This window comes from Heterodontus francisci, chromosome 13 (assembly GCF_036365525.1).
Source record: "Heterodontus francisci isolate sHetFra1 chromosome 13, sHetFra1.hap1, whole genome shotgun sequence".
NCBI classification, from domain to species: domain Eukaryota; kingdom Metazoa; phylum Chordata; class Chondrichthyes; order Heterodontiformes; family Heterodontidae; genus Heterodontus; species Heterodontus francisci.
This window is the reverse complement of record NC_090383.1, coordinates 92122302-92141981: the sequence shown is the minus strand read 5'-3', so window position 1 is coordinate 92141981 and position 19680 is coordinate 92122302. Positions and strand designations below refer to the sequence as shown.

At 39.9% G+C, this 19680-nt stretch overlaps 1 protein-coding gene across 2 annotated transcripts in view; it reads left to right on the top strand.

Annotated features, from left to right (window-relative positions):
- The window catches only part of epas1b (endothelial PAS domain protein 1b), a 154070-nt gene that overhangs the window by 62005 nt on the left and 72385 nt on the right, over positions 1-19680 (top strand). For both annotated transcript variants that reach the window (XM_068045188.1, XM_068045189.1), the window contains exon 2: positions 6574-6764. In XM_068045188.1, the coding sequence (XP_067901289.1) occupies positions 6574-6764 (191 nt within the window). The remainder of the gene's footprint in view (positions 1-6573; positions 6765-19680) is intronic.

The window sequence follows — 19680 nt, the reverse complement described above, 5'->3', positions numbered from 1 at the left end:
CTGGACATAGCAGTGGAAGCCTTTCCCATGCGCTTGTTGATTTCTGCATCTGGAGACAGGTTACTGGTGATAGTTGAGCCTAGGTAGGTGAACTCTTGAACCACTTCCAGAGCGTAGTCGCCAATATTGATGGATGGAGCATTTCTGACATCCTGCCCCATGATGTTTGTTTTCTTGAGGCTGATGGTTAGGCCAAATTCATTGCAGGCAGCCGCAAACCTGTCGATGAGACTCTGCAGGCACTCTTCAGTGTGAGATGTTAAAGCAGCATCGTCAGCAAAGAGGAGTTCCCTGATGAGGACTTTCCGTACCTTGGACTTCGCTCTTAGACGGGCAAGGTTGAACAACCTACCCCCTGATCTTGTGTGGAGGAAAATTCCTTCTTCAGAGGACTTGAACGCATGTGAAAGCAGCAGGGAGAAGAAAATCCCAAAAAGCGTGGGTGCGAGAACACAGCCCTGTTTCACGCCACTCAGGATAGGAAAGGGCTCTGAGGAGGAGCCACCATGTTGAATTGTGCCTTTCATATTGTCATGGAATGAGGTGATGATCCTTAGTAGCTTTGGTGGGCATCCAATCTTTTCTAGTAGTCTGAAGAGACCACGTCTGCTGACGAGGTCAAAGGCTTTGGTGAGATCAATGAAAGCAATGTAGAGGGGCATCTGTTGTTCACGGCAGAATAATATCCCATATGTTACATGATATAATGGCCTTGTCATCATAAAATAGGATATCTTTCTTCCAAAGTGAATATAATGGAAGATCTGTTGTTTATGTATGTTGTTAATATTTTAATTGTTTTAATTTTTTAATGTTTCTGATGAATTTTGATTCATCAAGATGAAGGTTGTCAGTGTTAGGAACAAATTGCCTTTCTGTTTGGATACCCAGTGTCACAACCAAGCATACCATATTAGAACTCATATGACTAGCAGCAGATTAAGGTGGCCTTTGCTCTGACCCAATAATATGTCTTCAACCCAACCTCAAAACTTTCACCAATCACCTTTATGGTCTCTGAATGAAGTTTTATGCTGTTTGCACTCACACATTAAAGTATTTGTACATACAAGTAACTATGCTGGAACTCCCCAGATTTATATTACATAGAGGAAAAGCCTCCCCCCAACGACCTCACCATCCCCCCCTCCCCCACCCCTCCACCCCACCACCCCCACAATGTGCAGGACATAGGTGAGACTTTAAACTCTGTTTTTAACTTGGATTCCAATGTAAGTCCTAGAGATGATAGTTCACTGGTGCTAACTATCTGCATCACCCCGTTCCTCTGTTTTTCAATGTTTGAATTCTTGTCTGAACGTGTTTTGCAGTTCATTTAAAAACTTTTCTGCATTATTTTTGGGTATGTTACCAGCAAATGGGTTATTGTCGAGCACCAATTAGCAACTAAATAAAATTATTATATCTGTGCTGCCATGGAGTTGTGACACCTACAACATCAAATTCAGTGTTGCAACAAAAACCATTCCACAGAGTAACCATTGGCTCTCCTATTACTGTGCTGCAGAAGCATAGTTGTTATGTGCAGGTGTACAGTAATGAACTTTATTTTAGTCTATGGATGTGAACATTAATTTCCCACTAAATTATCAAATGAGACAATGTCACCAGTAGAACATAAAGTAGGCTATTTACTTTGGAGCATTGCCTCAGATAGGAAGCTAACCAATGGCAGCATGCATATAACCTAAACATAGCGAGACCAGTGATCTAAGAGGCACCTGACTGCCATTCAGATATTGTTTTGTCTGGCACCTCCAATGGCAGATATAACTGGTTCTACTGGCATCACCAGGTTTGGGATTGCCATTTCGTCTGCCTGTGACAGCCAGCCCAAACATGCTCGCAGTGAAACTTCAGCTTTGCTAAACTGCACCTGCATGGAACTTGTGCATTCAAGATTTTGTCAATTGACTGGAGCAATGGTGCATGGGTGAACCAGTTATCTGGTGTTGTCAAATCCACTGGGCAACAACAGCAACAGGACAAATCGCGATGAAAGCAATTTTGTAATATAAATGTGGTATCGTACATGTGAGGGGAAGTGTGCTTCAGTGAGCTGGTAATTATCAATTACTGAAAAGAGATCTAAGTGAAAGTACTCAGAATGGCAGCTAATACAAAGAGTCAGACATGAACAAGAGGAGGACTCAGAAATTTCATAGCTCTTAACTCCCCTGGAGAAGGCCTGAAAAACTTTGCCAAAACAGCAGCTACAAGGTAAGAGTAGACAAAGCTACATGTCTCCACTAAGTTATCAGCAGGTATTATCCAGTTCTTATGTCTTGCCCTTCTTCTGACTCACTGCCTAACGGTCATATATATACAAACAACACACACAGGTAGGATCTTGTAATGCACGTTCTGTTGGAAGGTGTTTCTTCAAGACAGCATTGTAACATTATTCACTTTTTTGTCACTGTAGGACTGGAACAGCAGCTGGTCAGTACGATCAGTGGTCCAACATGAAACAGGATCTCACAGCATCCCGCATCCCCCTCTTTAATGTTTGTAGGTGCCAGAACAGCTGGGTATATATATCCAAAGATGTAGTTAGTGAGCTTGAGGAGGTAACTTCATGTGTTCACAGGGCACAACTGAGGAGGAACAGGTAGAGGTAGCAGGCAGGGAGTGAGAACCTGTTGTTTGGTCTGCCTGTACTTTGTGAAATGGGGCAGTGCAGTTATATTCGGAAGCTCCTGTTGCGAATCAGCAGGAAAGGATATGAAATAAATGGCTGTACAATTCACTGCATCATCCAGTTGTTGCACACATCTGCAGCCTATTAGTGCAGATGATGCATCTGCTAGACCCAGTGGAGGCACAGGCTAAAAATTGAGTGTGCATGTTACGCTGCCTATCATGGATTGTACCAGCCCTGTTGTGGCAGGTTTCCTTGCAATAGACAGAAAACCTCAACAACTGGTTAGCTTTTTGGATCTAAAATCTGTCTAAGTCAACTTCCATCTTCATTGGCAGGTAGGTGTGTCAGAGCCTGCTGATACTTTGTGTGACACACCCTGAAGTGGTAGGAACATTGGATAGTGGGAGAGTGTTTTTAAGTCCAGGGCTTTAATGACCTCTCACCTCTGAAGAACCCTTGGAAAGAGTTTCCATACAGAATGTTTCGTTGATATTGGTAATAATGATTGTGAGGTACATAAAAAGTTTCTCTGTGAGATTAGTAACAAGAGGCGAGATAGTGGAAATGGGGCAGTAGCAGAGATAAAATCGAGGGGGTTGATTTATTGCCAACTTTCCACTTCACTATCATTTTTCCTGCGGCCTTATGTTGGGTGGTCCAGATGCCTGCCTGATTCAGGGGAACCTGATTAATTATACAAATCAGATTCCTATGATATATATAGTACTCCAATGCAGTTTTGCAGGTATATGGTATTGGATGCTGCATTCAGTAAAACTGATAGTCAAGAGGATTTGCCCCAAAAGGGTAAGTGTAAAGTTAATTTTGTGGGGCCAGGAGGACCAAAAGTGCTCCTGTGAGCTCTACAAGTGGGCTGCTTCCATATTGGCCTCTCCCTCCTGTTACAATTGGTTCCCCCTCTGGAACTAACCTCCTGCTGACCGGTGATCAATCTTATGCTGGCCAGAGTCAGCACACTGCAGTTGGACACTGTTCGAGGTATGTGAATCACCAACATGTTAATGAGGCCTCAATCTCAAAATCGAATGGGCCTCCCAGCAACGTAATTGGACAGCCAGCCTTTCCTGATGGTCAGAACACCCTCTAATGATGCTGTAGCACATAACATTTCTTCCATAATCTGATCTGAAAAAGGCAGGAAAAATGCTTATTTGAACATTTGGAAAACAATTAATTCATATTCCAAACATTAACTAAAAAAAGAAAAAGTTTTTCAAAGAAAATTAACATTATTTGTTTCCTCTGTTCTTTAATTGGGACTTAAATAGCTTTCCTTTAACAAGAAAATTTCCACGCAAAAATCAGAAATACAGGCATGTCTGCTAGAGTACAGACCCAATGAAAACAGGTGCACGCAGGTTTTCAATGGGTACCAGGTGGGATTAATAGCCACATGATTTTCTGGCCTTTGTTCACTTTAAATCCTGTCACACAGAAGCCAAGCAGACCTGAAGAAAATTCTCCTTTTTTTAAAGCATTAACGCACGAGAAGTGGCAAAATATCACTCCACATCAGTGTTTATTTTAATGACATGATATATGTTTTACCTTGAATATTTTGAATATTCATCAAATACAAGCTAAGTTACATATTTCTATATGTAATACTAATTGGATTTTGTTGGTTTCAGTAATTCCACTATAAATAATATGTACAATAAATATGACTTCTATCCATACAGTGTATACTATATAGAATAGATAGTTAGGAATGAGCAGAAGTCATAGCTCTAGTTGATGCCATCTGAACAGACAAGTTTGGTTATATCTTTTAACTCATTCAAATCATTGTTTCATTGTTTGCTGTTTTTGATGAGTACAAATAAACAGAAATGAGCTCCTGTTGACTGTAGTCTTCTGAGTGTTGGTGATGGGCACATGTAGCTTACAAAAGGATATTAAAACCCTTAGAGAGATAATCACTGAAAGATTACACTAGCGTGTTAATGATACAAGGGGTTTAAGAAGTAGTATTCTCTCTGTGCATGGTTATTTATTAAATAAAGCCCAATGGAATTAATTATCCAAAAATTTATACTTTAGGGGAAAAGGGACCAATTTGTTGTGTTAAAAAACCTCAGGCAAACCTTAATCCTACGAATTAAGTAAGAATTGTGTTTGCCTGATTCATTGACATCTGCTAAGTCAAAGTCTTCTGTAATTTTAAATTTGGCATGCTGGCATTACCTCGATTTCCTTTAGTGTTCTTGTAATAGCTGAACAAAATTAGTAAACAGTGCTGTCTTTTGTGAGACTACTTTTAAAATTGAGAGAATATAATTATTTGGGTGTAGGTTTGTGCTCATCAAGGCTCTTGGGATGGAAGGGAAGGCTTTCAGGCTTCTAATGTCACTAGCAAGCGTTCGCAAGTTGGGTACAGCACAGTTTTAAGAGTAAAGAAAAAGTAATGTGATGTAATGGAGGTGAGATCTGACCATCAACATGGGATATTAATATTTAATACATTTGATTGAAAGTCCTCTCTCATGAGGTGTTACCCATTTATTTCAAAGGATAATTTTTGAGATACATTTTTGGAACTAAACTTTATGTGTTCAGAAACACATTGAGGGAAACTAGAACTTGGTAATTTGGTAAATTTCTTAGATAATTGCATTCCAAGATAATCATCCTAAACTGGTATTAACAATTCCATTGATTTAATGCCAAGAATTTGACTGTACAGAGAGTTTGTGGCATTGTCACTTTTAGTTCTTTGACCTGGGCTTAAATCCAACTCAGAAAGATGCCTTTCTCTGGGGATTCTATATATAATGCTTAGCTCGTCTCCTGGTGGGTGAGGACCTACACTACAAAGCTGTTCGTAATCCAGTAGTAACTGGCGCTAAATTGGCAAACTCACTTAGTAAGCTGTAAGGATGGCAGATGTGACAAATGCTTGCATTTAATCATGTGTAATGGCAGGTGCTTTTCACAGGTTGGGGTAAAGCATGGACCAAGACAGAGATGTTTTGCTCTACATCTGACCCTTGGAAGCACTTGAAGCTTACCAAAATGATAAAAGTATTCCAATACTTAGCACTAACTTGCCTTATCTTGTTATAAGTTCTAGTTTGCCACTTGACTTGACCTCGCCTATTGTTAGTGGAAACCAATTGTTTTCTCCAACATTCATAATGCATGATGGAACTAGAAAAATAGAATACATCCTGTGGGAAGATTTGCTCTGTGCACAAGATGCAGGTGTAAATTTTTGTCTTCACCTCCTGTGAGGTAATCTGACTAAATGGATTGCATACCTTTTACAGAGTGCACCTGAGTTTTAAATGAACACCAGTTTCCATAAAAGATGTGGATCTGCCCTGCCAGATTACTGCCCAGGCTGTGAAGATGAAAATCTAGCCCATAGCAAAATCGGAAACCTGTTACTTATGGATGTTTTTATAATAATTTCGTGGATTTAGCACACAGAGAAAAATGTCACAAAAACGTTTTGCTTTGGTTCTTGAGGCAGACCAGCATTATCCTTTTTTTTCAAGTTACAAGGCCATCAAGTAAAAGTTAGAGGGAAATTTTAACTAGTGTGGGTTGTAAGCGGGGGTGGGGAGGGGGGTACGTGATGATGTTAATCCTACCCTCCCCCCAGCCCCTGATGACATCAATTTGAGGACTAGCTTAAGTCCCAGGCCTGTTTTACATCACGTGATGTCTTTGGGCATGCAGCTGGCTAAATGTTGGTAGGTGAAGATTGGATGGCCTGGAGGTACCTGCAGGTATGTTGTTAGGTGTGGATTTCAGAATGAGCTGGCAGTAGATTCTCTCTACAAAACTATATATACCTGGAAATGTTGATTTATGCTATTATGATATTGTGTCGGATTTCTTGATTGAAAACCCTGAATTAAACTTTCAATGTTTGCTTTCAGAAGTAACTCAGAGAGGAGGAAGGAAAAATCGAGGGATGCAGCAAGATGCAGAAGGAGCAAAGAGACAGAGGTGTTTTACGAGCTGGCTCACCAGCTTCCACTGCCACATAACGTCAGTACACACCTGGACAAAGCATCTATCATGCGCCTGACAATTAGTTTCTTACGTACTCGCAAGCTTTTGAGTTCAGGTAAGATTGATAAGAAAAAAGTCTTGGATTAATACAAAGTACAGCTAAGATAATACATGATAAATAAGGTCAAATGGAAACTCCTCTCTGTATCTATTAGTGCAAAAATGTGTTCTGTCACAGATTCCCATCCAAACTAGCTATGCATTATGATCCCAGTTTTATGAAACCATGCTTCTGGTTGGGAAAAGATCTGCAGGGAGCACCATACCTAGGATTCTAGTGCCACTCCACATACTAAATTGAGTGGGCAGAAGATTGGGAGAAGCATGCAATTTTCCCGATACTTGCTGCTGGAGTGAGAGACTGCTCCTCGCCCAATTCCCTATGTGTTGCTGGTGAACGAGGGGCATAAGCACCAAATATGGAAGTACAGGTTGTAAGTAAAGCACATTGGGCAGGATTTTCCCTCGAGGGGCAGGAAACAGAGGTCGGGACTGTTTCCATGTCCTGAACCCACCGTTGGGGGGTAAACAGTCACTAGCTCTGATTTTCACAGGGGCGCCCTCTTAATAGGCCTGCAGACGGCTCGCTGTCCAAATAAGGATGGCGGGTGAGCTCTTGAAGTTAAAGAGCCAATCAGAGGCCTTCCAGCTTGAAAGAAGCAAGCAGCTGCCTGCAATAGAGGGTAAGTAGAGGGTGCTTCAAAATGGAGGGTGGGGGGATGGTGGGTGGGGGAGTGGTCCCGCTACAGGGTGGTCTACAGCTGCTCCTGTGCCCAGCAGGCAGTGAGGGCCTGCAGGCTTGCCTGGAGCTTTGGTCCCCTGGTCTGCCACGGGGAGGCCACCTCCAGGCACCTAAACTGACCTCAAAAGACTCTTACCGAGCTGTGTCCACTTCCCGCATTGTGCAGTTGGGCAGCGCTTCCTCCGCCTCACCCCGATGTACCCCCCAACCTCTGCAAAAATGGCTCAGAGGTGGGATGGAGCCCAGGAACTGGCACTCCAGCCAGCAGGGCTATTTTTATCTTCCACCTACCTCCGTTCCCAGCCTTGGCGGGGGCTCAAAATCCAGCCCACTATTTCATATTTGAATGGTGATACAGAAATCAGGTACATACCACAAGGGTAATATTCCAGCAAAATAATAGTGGTGGAAATTTTCCAATTACACATTGTCAATGGGAACTTTTGTCCACATTAGCATATATTGAAAAAGCACAGATATGCTGCCAGTGATTTTCTTTTCGTTGAAATCACTGGATGGAAGTTTTCAGACAACGTGCGTGCACTTTTCCTGATATGTAGTGCCAGAATGCAAGATTCTTCCCTGCCAGCGCCTACTCCGAAAATACAGAAAATTACTCCCAATAAGAAAACAAATATGTCAGAAAATTACCCTTTACAAGTGATGTATGCAAAATGATTTACAGAAACAATGGTTGGTGCATGTTGTACTGAAAACAACTGTAGTTTTTTTTTAATTCGCGCTCCCTCACCGCCAGCATTATTGTCAAGCTTAGATTAGCAGTTAAAGGTTGTTTTTTGAAATACATCTCGTGTTTTTTCTTTCTTGCATTACCAACATTATGAGGGGTATTTCTTCTTCTTTGGCCTCCTTGTCTCGAGAGACAATGGGTAAGTGCCTGGAGGTGGTCAGTGGTGTGTGGAGCAGCGCCTGGAGTGGCTATAAAGGCCAATTCTAGAGTGACAGACTCTTCCACAGGTGCTGCAGAAAAATTTGTTTGTCGGGGCTGTTACACAGTTGGCTCTCTCCTTGCGCCTCTGTCTTTTTTCCTGCCAACTGCTAAGGGTATTTAATAATGGGAAAACAACAGAAATTTTGCTTTGTTTATAATTCTTGCTCTCTGCAGACAGAAGGGTGCACAAGTTAATGCTAGGCCTCTGATATTCTAAACGGGGCAGCCAGTAATGTGATGGTGGCATGCATGTGATTCTCTCTCTATTTTCACCTCCCTCCCTGTAGGCCTCTACTTAGCACCTTTACACTGGAGTGTGGTTACAATCAATAAATAAGTGTGTAGGAGGATTAGGGCTGCAAAACCAGTCGCAGCACTGCAGTGCAGCATTTTGGTGCTCCAATCTATTGCAAGCTAATAGCTAATTTGAACTTTTTAAAGAAAAATATTGAGATGTCTTATGACTTTTGCTTATAGGTAAATCAGAGAGTTGTAACTTAAATAATACTGCCAGGACTGTAATTAAAAAGTCTCGGCAATTTCCCCGTTGATTCAATTTTTATACCAGTACAAATGCCTCATTTTATTTCCCAGGAGCCTAGAAATCTAATGAAGGTAATGAAAAAGGTTTCAACCCAGGACTTTTTCCAGCCTGGAACTTTGATTTTAAACAGTTCACAATAGACTTATCTCTGAAGGTTTTGAATTCCTTTATGGCATCAAATCAGTAAATAACAAAAGATTTTTTCCCTCTGGCCTGTCTTTGTATATTATTCATAACTTCCAAAAAATAAATATCTTGAATGAAAATGTCTGTATGGTGATACCAGTAATACGCATCCTTTGCTGAGATTTTGCTTCCAATCCACGTGTATACTTACAATCCATCACATTTTTGTTGAAAGTTTTCTCTGTTCCACTTGCTGATCATCTTTGTCCTCCCACACTGTGACACCATGGCCTATGTCTTTTAAAATGTCATTTTGTGTCTGCCCAATAAGGTAGTGAGGTGGTCTGATAATATTTCACAGTAAGAAGTGATAAGGCACAACTTTACACTAGGTATATCTCACATTTTTCTATTTTTCGTGGGGTGTTTTGGGGCAGTGACGTATGAATCAGTAGAGGGAGGAAAAATCAAAGAAATACTTAAATTGCATTGCTTTTATGCCTTTCTGTAGCCTCTGACTGAATCCAGTATATACAGAAACCTGGGGTTAGGTTGCTAGCTTTCCCTCTCAGTTTAGACACCGTGGGAAATTTCAATCCTGAAAAGTAGTTGGGGTCAGCTGGGGAAGTAAAGTGTTTAAAATCTGAATCCTGATCCTGTATGTGTGAAGTTATGCACTTTGGTAGAAAAAACAGAAAGGCAGAGTATTTCTTAAATGTTGAGAGGTTGGGAAGTGTTGATGTCCAAAGAGACCTGGGTGTCCTTGTTCATGAGTCACTAAAAGCTAATATGCAGGTGAAGCAAGCAATTAAGAAGGCAAATGGATGTTGGCCTTCATTGCAAGAGGATTTGAGTACAGGAGTAAAGATGTATTGCTGCAATTGTATAAAACCTTGGTGAGACCGCACCTGGGGTATTGTGTAAAGTTTTGGTCTCCTTACTTGCCATGGAGGGAGAGCAACAGAGGTTCACCAGACTAATCCCTGGGATGGCTGGATTGTCTTATAAAGAGAGATTGCAGAACCTGGGCTTGTATGAATGAGAGGTGATCTCATTGAAACTTACAAAATTCTTACAGGGCGTGACAGGATCGATGTGGATAGGATGTTTCCTCCGGCTGGTGAGTCTGGAACAAGGGGACACAGTCTCAGAATAAGCAGCAGGCCATTTAAGACTGAGATGAGGAAGAAACTTTTTACTCAGAAGGTGGTGAAGCTGTGAAATTCTCTATCCCAGAGGGCTATGGAAGCTCAATCATTGAATATACGAATTAGGAGCAGGAGTAGGCCACTTGGCCCCTTGAGCCTGCTCCGTCATTCGACAAGATCATAGCTGATCTGATTGTAACTTCAACTCCACATTCCCGCTTACCCCAAAAACCTTTCACCCCTTGCTTATCAAGAATCTATCTACCTCTGCCTTAAAAATATTCAAAGACTCTGCTTCCACCGCTTTTTGAGGAAGAGAGTTCCAAAGACTCACGACCCTCTGAGAGAAAAAAATTCTCCTCATCTCTGTCTTAAATGGGCGACCCCTATTTTTTATTTTTAAACAGTGACCCCTAGTTCCAGATTCTCCCACAACGGGAAACATCGTTTCCACATCTATCCTGTCAAAACTCCTCATAATCTTATATTTTTCAATCAAGTCACCTCTTACTCTTCTAAACTCCAGTGGATAAAAGCCTAGCCTGTCCAACCTTTCCTCATAAGACAGCACTCCCATTCCAGGTTTTAGTCTAGTAAACCTTCTCTGAACTGCTTCCAACACATTTATATCCTTCCTTAAATAAAGAGACCAATACTGTACACAGTACTCCAGATGTGGTCTCACCAATGCCCTGTATAACTGAAGCATAACATCCTACTTTTGTATTCAATTCTCCTTGCAATAAATAATATTCTATTAGCTTTCCTAATTACTTGCTGTACCTGCATACAAACCTTTTGCGATTCATGCACTAGGACACCCAGATCCCTCTGTATCTCAGAGCTCTGCAATCTCTCACCATTTAGATTATATGCTTCTTTTTTATTGTTCCTGCCAAAATGGTCAATTCCACATTTTCCCACATTATACTCCATTTGCCAGATCTTTGCCCACTCACTTAACCTATCTATATCCCTTTGTAGCCTCCTTATGTCCTCTTCACAACTTACTTTCCTACTTATCTTTGTATCATCAGAAAATTTAGCAACCATACCTTCAGTCCCTTCATCCAAATCATTGATATAAATTGTAAAATGTTTAGGCCACAACACTGATCCCTGTGGCACACCACTCATTACATCTTGCCAACCAGAAAATGACCCATTTATGCCTACACTCTTTCCTGTTAGCTAGCCAATCTTCTATCCATGCCATGTATTACCGCCTACACCATGAGCTTTTATTTTCTGCAATAACCTTTGATCTGGCACCTTTTCAAATGCCTTCTGGAAATCTAAATACAGTACATCCATCAGTTCCCCTTTATCCACAGCACATGTTACTTCTTCAAAGCACTCCAATAAATTGGTTAAACATGATTTCCCATTCACAACACCATGTTGACTCTGCCAGATTACCTTGAATTTTTCTAAGTACCCTGCTGTAACGTCTTTAATAATAGCTTCTAACATTTTCCCATGACGGATGTTAAGCTAACTGGCCTGTAGTTTCCTGCTTTCTGTCTCTCTCTCTTTTTGAATAAAGGAGTTACATTGGCTATTTTCCAATCTAATGGAACCTTCCTTGAATCTAGGGAATTTTGGAAAATTAAAACCAACGTATCAACTATCTCACTAGTGACTTATTTTAAGACCATGGGATGAAGTCCAGCAAGACCCGGGGACTTGTCAGCCTGCAGCTCCAACAATTTGCTCAGTACCACTTCCCTGGTGATTGTAATTTTCTTGAGTTCCTCCCTCCCTTCCAGTTCCTGATTTACAGCTATTTCTGGGATGTTACTTGTATCCTCTATTGTGAAGACAGTTGCAAAATATCTGTCAATTCATCTGCCATCTCCTTATTTTCCCTTATTGATTCCCCAGACTCACTTTCTATAGATCCATCGCTCACTTTGTCAACCCTTTTCTTTTTAAAATATCTACAGAAATTCTTACTGTCTTTCTTTATAGTTCTAGCCAGCTTTCTCTTGTACTCTAATTTTTCCCTCCTTATTAATCTTTTAGTCATTCTTTGCTGTTTTTTATATTCTTTCCAATCTTCTGACCTGCCACCCACCTTTGCAGAATTATATGCTTTTTCTTTAAGTTTGATACTATCTTTAACTTTTTCAGATAACCATGGATGGTGGGTCCTCCCCTTGGAATTTTGCTTTCTCTTTGGAATGTATCTATTCTGTGTATTCTGAAATATCCCCTTAAATATCTGTCATTGCATCCCTTAACCTAATTTGCCAGTTCACTTTTGCTAGCTCTGCTTTCACGCCCTCATAATTGCCATTATTTAAGTTTAAAATACTAGTCTTAGACCCACTTTCTCTCTCTCAGACTGAATGTAGAATTCAATCATATTATGATCACTGCTGCCTAGGAGCGCCTTCGCTATGAGGTCATTAATTAATCCTTTCTCGTTGCACAGTGCCCGGTCTGGTATAGCCTGCTCTCTGCTTGGCTCCAGAACATGCTGTTCTAAGAAACTATCTCGAAAACATTCTATGAATTCCTCATCCAACCTACCTTTGCCCATCTGATTTTTCCAGTCTATATGTAGATTAAAATCCCCCATGATTATCGCCGTACCTTTCTGACAAGTACCCATTATTTCTTCCTTCATACCCCGTCCTACCATGTGGTTAATGTTAGGAGGCCTCTGCACCACTCACAAGTGACTTCTTGCCTTTATCATTTCTCATCTCTACCCAAACCACTTCTACAACCTGGTTTCCTGAACTTAGGTCATTCCTCTCTATTGTGCTAATACCATCATTAATCAACAGAGCTACCCATCCATCTTTTCCCAGCTTCCTGTCCTCCCTAAATGTCATGTACCCTTCAACATTCAGGTCCCAATCTATGTCTTTTCTTGATAAGCAAGGAGGTGAAAGGTTATTGGGGGTAGGCAGGGCTGTGGAGTTGAGGTTACAATCAGATCAGCCATGATCTTGTTGAATGGCGGAGTAGGCTCAACTGGCCAAGTGGCCTACTCATGCTCCTAATTCGTATGTCCATATGTTCATTTTAATGCCTCATACAAAAGATGGCACCTCCAACAATATAGCACACATTCAGTGCTGCACTCAAATGTCAGCAAAATATAATTTAAAAAAGAATTCTAACATTGAGTTTTAAAACTTCAAATAGGAAGAGTCAGTGTCATCACTGATCTAACTCAAAATTAAAAGTGATATCCTATAAGGACAAAAAGTTAAACTGCAGATGCTGTAAATAAAACATAAAATAGGTAATACACAGCAGATTAAAAGACCTGACAGGTAACGATAGTTTAATGGTTCAGATGTTCATAATCTAGCTTTGTTTTTTTGGATTCTGACCAATTTGGTGTTCATTTCCAGTACTCTTTGTTTTAATGCTCTTTAACTACAAATGGTAAGGATGTTTCTTATAATAATTCATGAAATCAATAGCAAAATGGATGAAGATTTTCACAAATATTAATATTTTGTCGAACAAAAAAAAATGTTATGTTCCCAAAAATGCCTTGTGAAGACAAAACAAAAGAGAATTGAAAGTAAAAGGGAAGGATGATGAACTGGTTCACAAAACCATTCTGCCCATTTCAATGTGAGCATGAGTGAGTGCAGCTGACACCAGGAAAGCCTGTTTATAAAATTGTCTGTGAAATGTTGTTTATGCCTGCACTATTTGTCGTGCACTGTTAATGTTAAGTTGTATAATGAGTTAGGGAACAAAAGGAAATTTGGTTGGATAGTTCCAGGAAACCTAATTCAGTCAACTGTTTGAAATTTTATTCATACATGCTGCAATGTTCTTGATTCAGACTCTTAAATGAGGTAACTTATTAATGTGTGATAGAGGGCTTCCAACAGTTATTCTCCAATGAAATCCAAACATTACCACCAAAGTGTTCATGTATTAGTTTCTACTTTTGACTTTGAAGTAAATCTATTAATGGTATATTTGCTATCCAACTATGCACAAGTTGACATATAACTGTTTATATAGCTTAATAACATGCAAATTAATCCATGATTTCCATGAACTTCTCTAGCAGTGATGTACCAAGAATAGAAAGTGATAGGATAAAATGAACATGTTTTACTGACACGTCATTTTCAGGTGCTCCATTTACTTTACTACTTTAAGGTGAATTATAAACACAGGTGGTTTGCTGTAGCTCCAAACTCCTGCACCATGGAATGCAGGATGTGAGTTCAAGGCTAGTTGAACACAGCAACAAAGCTAGTTGCTGATCTCAACTGTGGAAAGGTGTTGAGCAAGGGACTCTTGCAAGGGAGACACGAATGGACATGTGACAGTGGCTCAAGCTGACTCACCTTCTAATTTTCTCTATCTTTACAGTGATGCGTCTTCAAAATATCCCAACTGAGACAAGCAGCTCCATGTGATGAATCTCATGGTGCAGTACTTCACCAGAATCTTGATACTGAATAATATCTAATTTGGGCTAAAAATGGCAGTTCTTATGACAGCAAATTGGTTAAAAATAGGGAACTAACAGGTTTGCAATATACTTCATTTGGCTGATGAGTTAAGATTGATCCTAATGCGGATCAGAGTCTATTGAAAATGTTGGATTGGTCCTCTGGAAAATTCTGTCATTAAGAATTTCTGTGAATCAATGATAGTTGTGTCCATTTATAAGAGAACTTTTATTTAGGGGCAAGTGGTAATTATTTACCCCAGTAAAAATTTCAGATAAACAGATGTAATTCATTAAAAACAATTTTGTTTAAAATCCAGTTACATGGCTCCAATGCATTCATCCACTTTAATTCAGCAGACAATTTTAAATCATTAGAAAAATTATATAGTTATTGTACCCGTGATTTATGTAGGGACAAATGCTTGCCATTCTGGTACCTGTACTAAAGCTCATGGATCACAAGGTTCCACTCACAGCTTTAAGTCTTGCCCACCAAGATTGAAGAATTCAATTTACATTTCTGTCAGCCATGCTGTCCACTAGTGGAGTTTTCTCACAGGCTGAAAGGTTTGCCGTAACCTTAGGTTATAAACACAACCTAAGTTAAATCAATTATGGGAAAACTTCGTCATAACTAGGTGAACCAATTAACCAGGTGAACTTGACTAAACTTTACTAAGCTAGGTAAAATTTGCCAATGGCAATATACTATTGCTCAAAGCCTAAAGGTATCTCCTTTAGACAGAAGACTGAGGATTCTAGTCTCCAACAAGTTTAGTTTGAATACTGAACTTGAGATCAGCAACAGGAGGGTAATTCTGGCAAGTAGACTGAAAGGTATGTTCTTCCCTGCTAATTTTTTTTTGTTCTTTTCTGAGAGTGTTGACTTATGCTGAAGTACAGTTCTACAAGCCTCAACCAAGTGGCAATGTTTTATATGCAAGCATGCACACTGAGTTTCAGCAGGTTATTATTTAATAGAAGGTATCACTGCCAAGCCTGATTCGGTCTTCACAAGGTATCTGAACATATGCTATTTATATCATGAGTCTTCAGATTGTAATTGGATTGCAATGTAAAGCCTGACTGATTATTTTCTTCTTCAATCTGCAATCTATAGATACTGGGGCCATGCTACAGTTCTTGATAAGAACAGCACAGATGTGTGGATTGAACCTGGCACCTATACTATGTAGGGCTTGATTTCATACTGAATAGTACCTTTACCCACTAAAGCTTTCGGGAAACAAAAGATGTTCTCTTTGTTTAATAACAAATTCACTCTGATTGGGTAATCCTATGTAGTATGATATGAGAATGTGGGGAGGGAAGGAATTCAGTGGAAGGAACTGTGGCTCCTGGATTAGGGACTATATTGAGATTAGTATCGCAGGAAATCAGCTGGAACAATGGTTTTATAATAATACTTCCATGTTCTACACAGAAGGTACATAGTGTAACTGAAAAATGAAGTAGAATGATTTAACGTGCTTGAAGCATAGAGTTCTTCTAAAGATTTTTTGTTTTGTTTTGATTTCCCTTCTCTCTTAATGTTTAACCCCATCTTCTCTGGACTAAAAATACAATTTCCTTTTCATCCAAATTAGCTGTCTTTCAGCATTGATAAGTAAGGGTAAAGAGAAAACAATTATAGTTCAAATGCGATCAGATTAATAAAGATAGAAATGTTTTCTGGAGTTGTTGACATTTATTTCATCACCATATGCAGTAACATCATAGCTTGTTCAAATTCTGTTCTTCGTCAAACACACAACGTCAAAAGTCAAACAAAAAAAACCCGACAAAAACAAGGAGGAAGGAAGGACTATTTGCATTTGCAAATTGGTACACTCCATTTTTGTCAACATTTGTTTTGTTATCACAGCAAGGTCATCGGGTATTGGTAGAACAGAACATCACTGCCAAAGTCAAATGTGTGTACAGCACAATGAGTGCAATGAAAAAAAAACATTTGTAAATGTAATCAAATTCATTTGGCTAACCAGCACAACTGCCTTGGTTAGGATTTTTGCTTTTTACTGCAAAATGTTTCCTTCCAAAAACAACAGACCGATAAGTAACAATGAGATTCGTACTAATGGTAACACCAAGCATTAAGGTTGTAACATGAGGCTGGTGTCACAATAAAATTAAGTATTAGGTGCAAACAATTGAATTTTTGTTTTTATTTATTCCACTGGCCTTTTAGGTCTCCACCTGCCAAAAATTATTTCCCAGACAGACAACCTGCTGCCAGGCCTTTGGAAATAGCTGCTATGCGGTGTGCAGGAATAGTTTGGGATGACTGCACCTCCATTTTCTCTCTCCCTTTGTACATAGAAATCCTTTGGCTTGCACTTTGCAACTATCCTTTTCTGCCAAAATTCGGACATTACCACATGGGGATTTGGAGGGGTATGCCCTTCTCCCAAAATTCCACAGTGTCGGGCACTAGATTAAAACCAGTTGGGCCTTTTCCTAAATTATCTTTTATTTTGAAAGTAACTCACTTTTGAAATGGCTCTTCCATTGAGCCTGGAAGACTATTTAACTGAAAAAGATGGATTTTAGTAATGGTAGCCACAGAACCCACTAAACCTTCATACCTGACTTTCATTTGAGTCTTGCTGGTCCGTTTCGAAACTGATCAGGAGCTGTCTATTTTTATCTCTAACTTGATGTAAACAGAGTTAAAAATAAAGCCCTACTGATTTGCTCTGAAAGCAGAACAGCTATGTGGTAATCAGAGCCTAGTAGGAGATGCATTATGCAAAATTATCCTTAGCTGATATGATGGAGAATTCCCTTTTATGTAAGTGGGCCTCTTTTGATTCTTTGGTCCTCAAGGATTCATGGAGGTGCTTTAAGTGGTATAATGTAGAGCATGGAGAAGAATGAACATTTCACACTGGAAGCATTTAGACCCACGATCACCTTTGCTCTTTTAAGGTGTTATTCTTACGATGCAATTCTGCAATGTTGTGCTCCCAGCTGGAAGCCTTTCCCACAGGTTGAAGATTTGGAACGAAAGTGTTGTAATCATATACCCTTCCCATACTCTGCAAGTTTGGTGCCTCACCAGGGATGTAGATTCTTTCCATTGGAATCATTTTTTCCTCTCTTTGTTAATTTTAACAAAGACATCAGATGGCCACATTGTTCACATTTTTTTTCTCCTCCAAAAGAAATGAAAAGTACAGAGGAAAAATTGCCTGGAAGTGTAAGTGCAGAATCATTGCGAATCAGAGTAGAGTGGGAGGGGTTGATGGTGGCTCAGGACCACAATGGACATAGGACGCTTATGACTCACAGCAGATACGGCCATGGGAACTGGGTGTACTGTGGCACAACAAAACTAAATATTTTACATATTTTAAACATACACTGTCAAAGTTTTGTGAGATCAGCAGCCTAGCAATTTAAGAATATTAGGGATCATAATGACATAATTAGCATGGTAATAGGGAGTGAGGCAGTATTGACATTCATGGTTCCTGTATCATGGTGTTATGGTCAAGTAAGGAGGGGTCGAAGGGCTTCCCTCTTTTCCCCCTCCTTGTTTGACCACAACTGGTTTAATTCTTTCTTAAAGTGGATGTGCTGGCCAATTCGGTAGGTGTCTGATTACTTACTTGCTATGATCATAACAAGAACCAATTTTACAGGTTTTCTTGAGTTAACAAAGAAAAAGGTTAACTTTATTGTGCCTAAACTGAACTAATAAAAATAATAAACAATGTGCCAACTTTCACTCTCATACACACACACACACACAAGCTAGAGGTTTACACACAAATAAATAGGTTACAGAGTGGGGAAAGGTAGATTGGTTGAGTTAGAGTCCATAGAAAAAAGGGTATATAGTCTATGGCGTTTGGTGACTCAGCTGGCTTCTAGCTGAATTCAGTGGTCCTGAGACTTTTAGTTTGAAGAGGTAGATGACTGGTTTGGTGGGTTTCTTGGAGACTACGATGCGGATGATTTCCTTCAATGGGATTTCTGATTGTAGCTGGTGTATGCAAAGGTGGTCAGTCAACAAGCAGGATTTGAAGGCTTTCAAGCTGGAATGGAGAGAGAGAGAGAGAGGGACCCCCACTTAGGGTCTGCTCATGTCAGAGTCCAGTTGCTTCTCCTCTGCTGCAGAGAAAACACCAGCTTAAAACCACAGACGGGTTGGAGCTTGTTATATAACAGTCACCCAGCCATTCAAACATAGCAGTTAGCAATATTTCTGTGCTTGCTGAAAGAACAGGTAGCTCCTTTAAATTTCCCGGGTCTTGGTTCTTGCTGGAAAATGCAGACATTTCATCTCCCTCCGTACGGTCCTTTGCAATGTAGGATACAGTGTTGCGGACTAGATGACATCTTAAGCTGAAAGCATGACTTTGCTGGCAGCTTGTCTTTTAAAAATGTCTTTAAAAAAATATATAAATTCAGATCTCCAGTCAGTGGATTAAACAAAGCACATTGGCGTAACAATGGTTAGATCTTTCTTGTATACAACATACTTTATCTGCATTTCCTTAGTTTTCCTTTCCTTAAACACAGTAATCAGAATGCAACAGTTCTAACATCAGCGATATTGTGAAAGTACTCTAAATAAAACTGAAATATATAAAATGTTTATAATTTGTCTATTTTTCTTTCTTTTTTGACATTTTCCCGTAGTTCTTTCTCTTCCCCTATTTGTCTAAGTTTTTGTCCAACTCCAGTGCAACAGTTTAATCGGTGAGATAGAGCAGAATCTATGGGAACTGTTATCATTTGTGTGTTACTCCCAAAGACATGGAATGTAATAGTGTAACCTTCTGAAAGCTTTATAAAATGAAGTGAAGGCTGTAGTTTTTTTTTAAAGTAGTCATGCACTAAAAACATTTAAAATTTAGCCTTCAGGCCCTGCGGTCTGTGCATGTATCTAAGAATGAATGTGCAGAGCACTCCCATGGCAGCAAGAGTACTGAGTTGCAGTGATCAGTAGCTCTCAGTATAAAAGCAGTGTTGCTGGCTGTGAACCA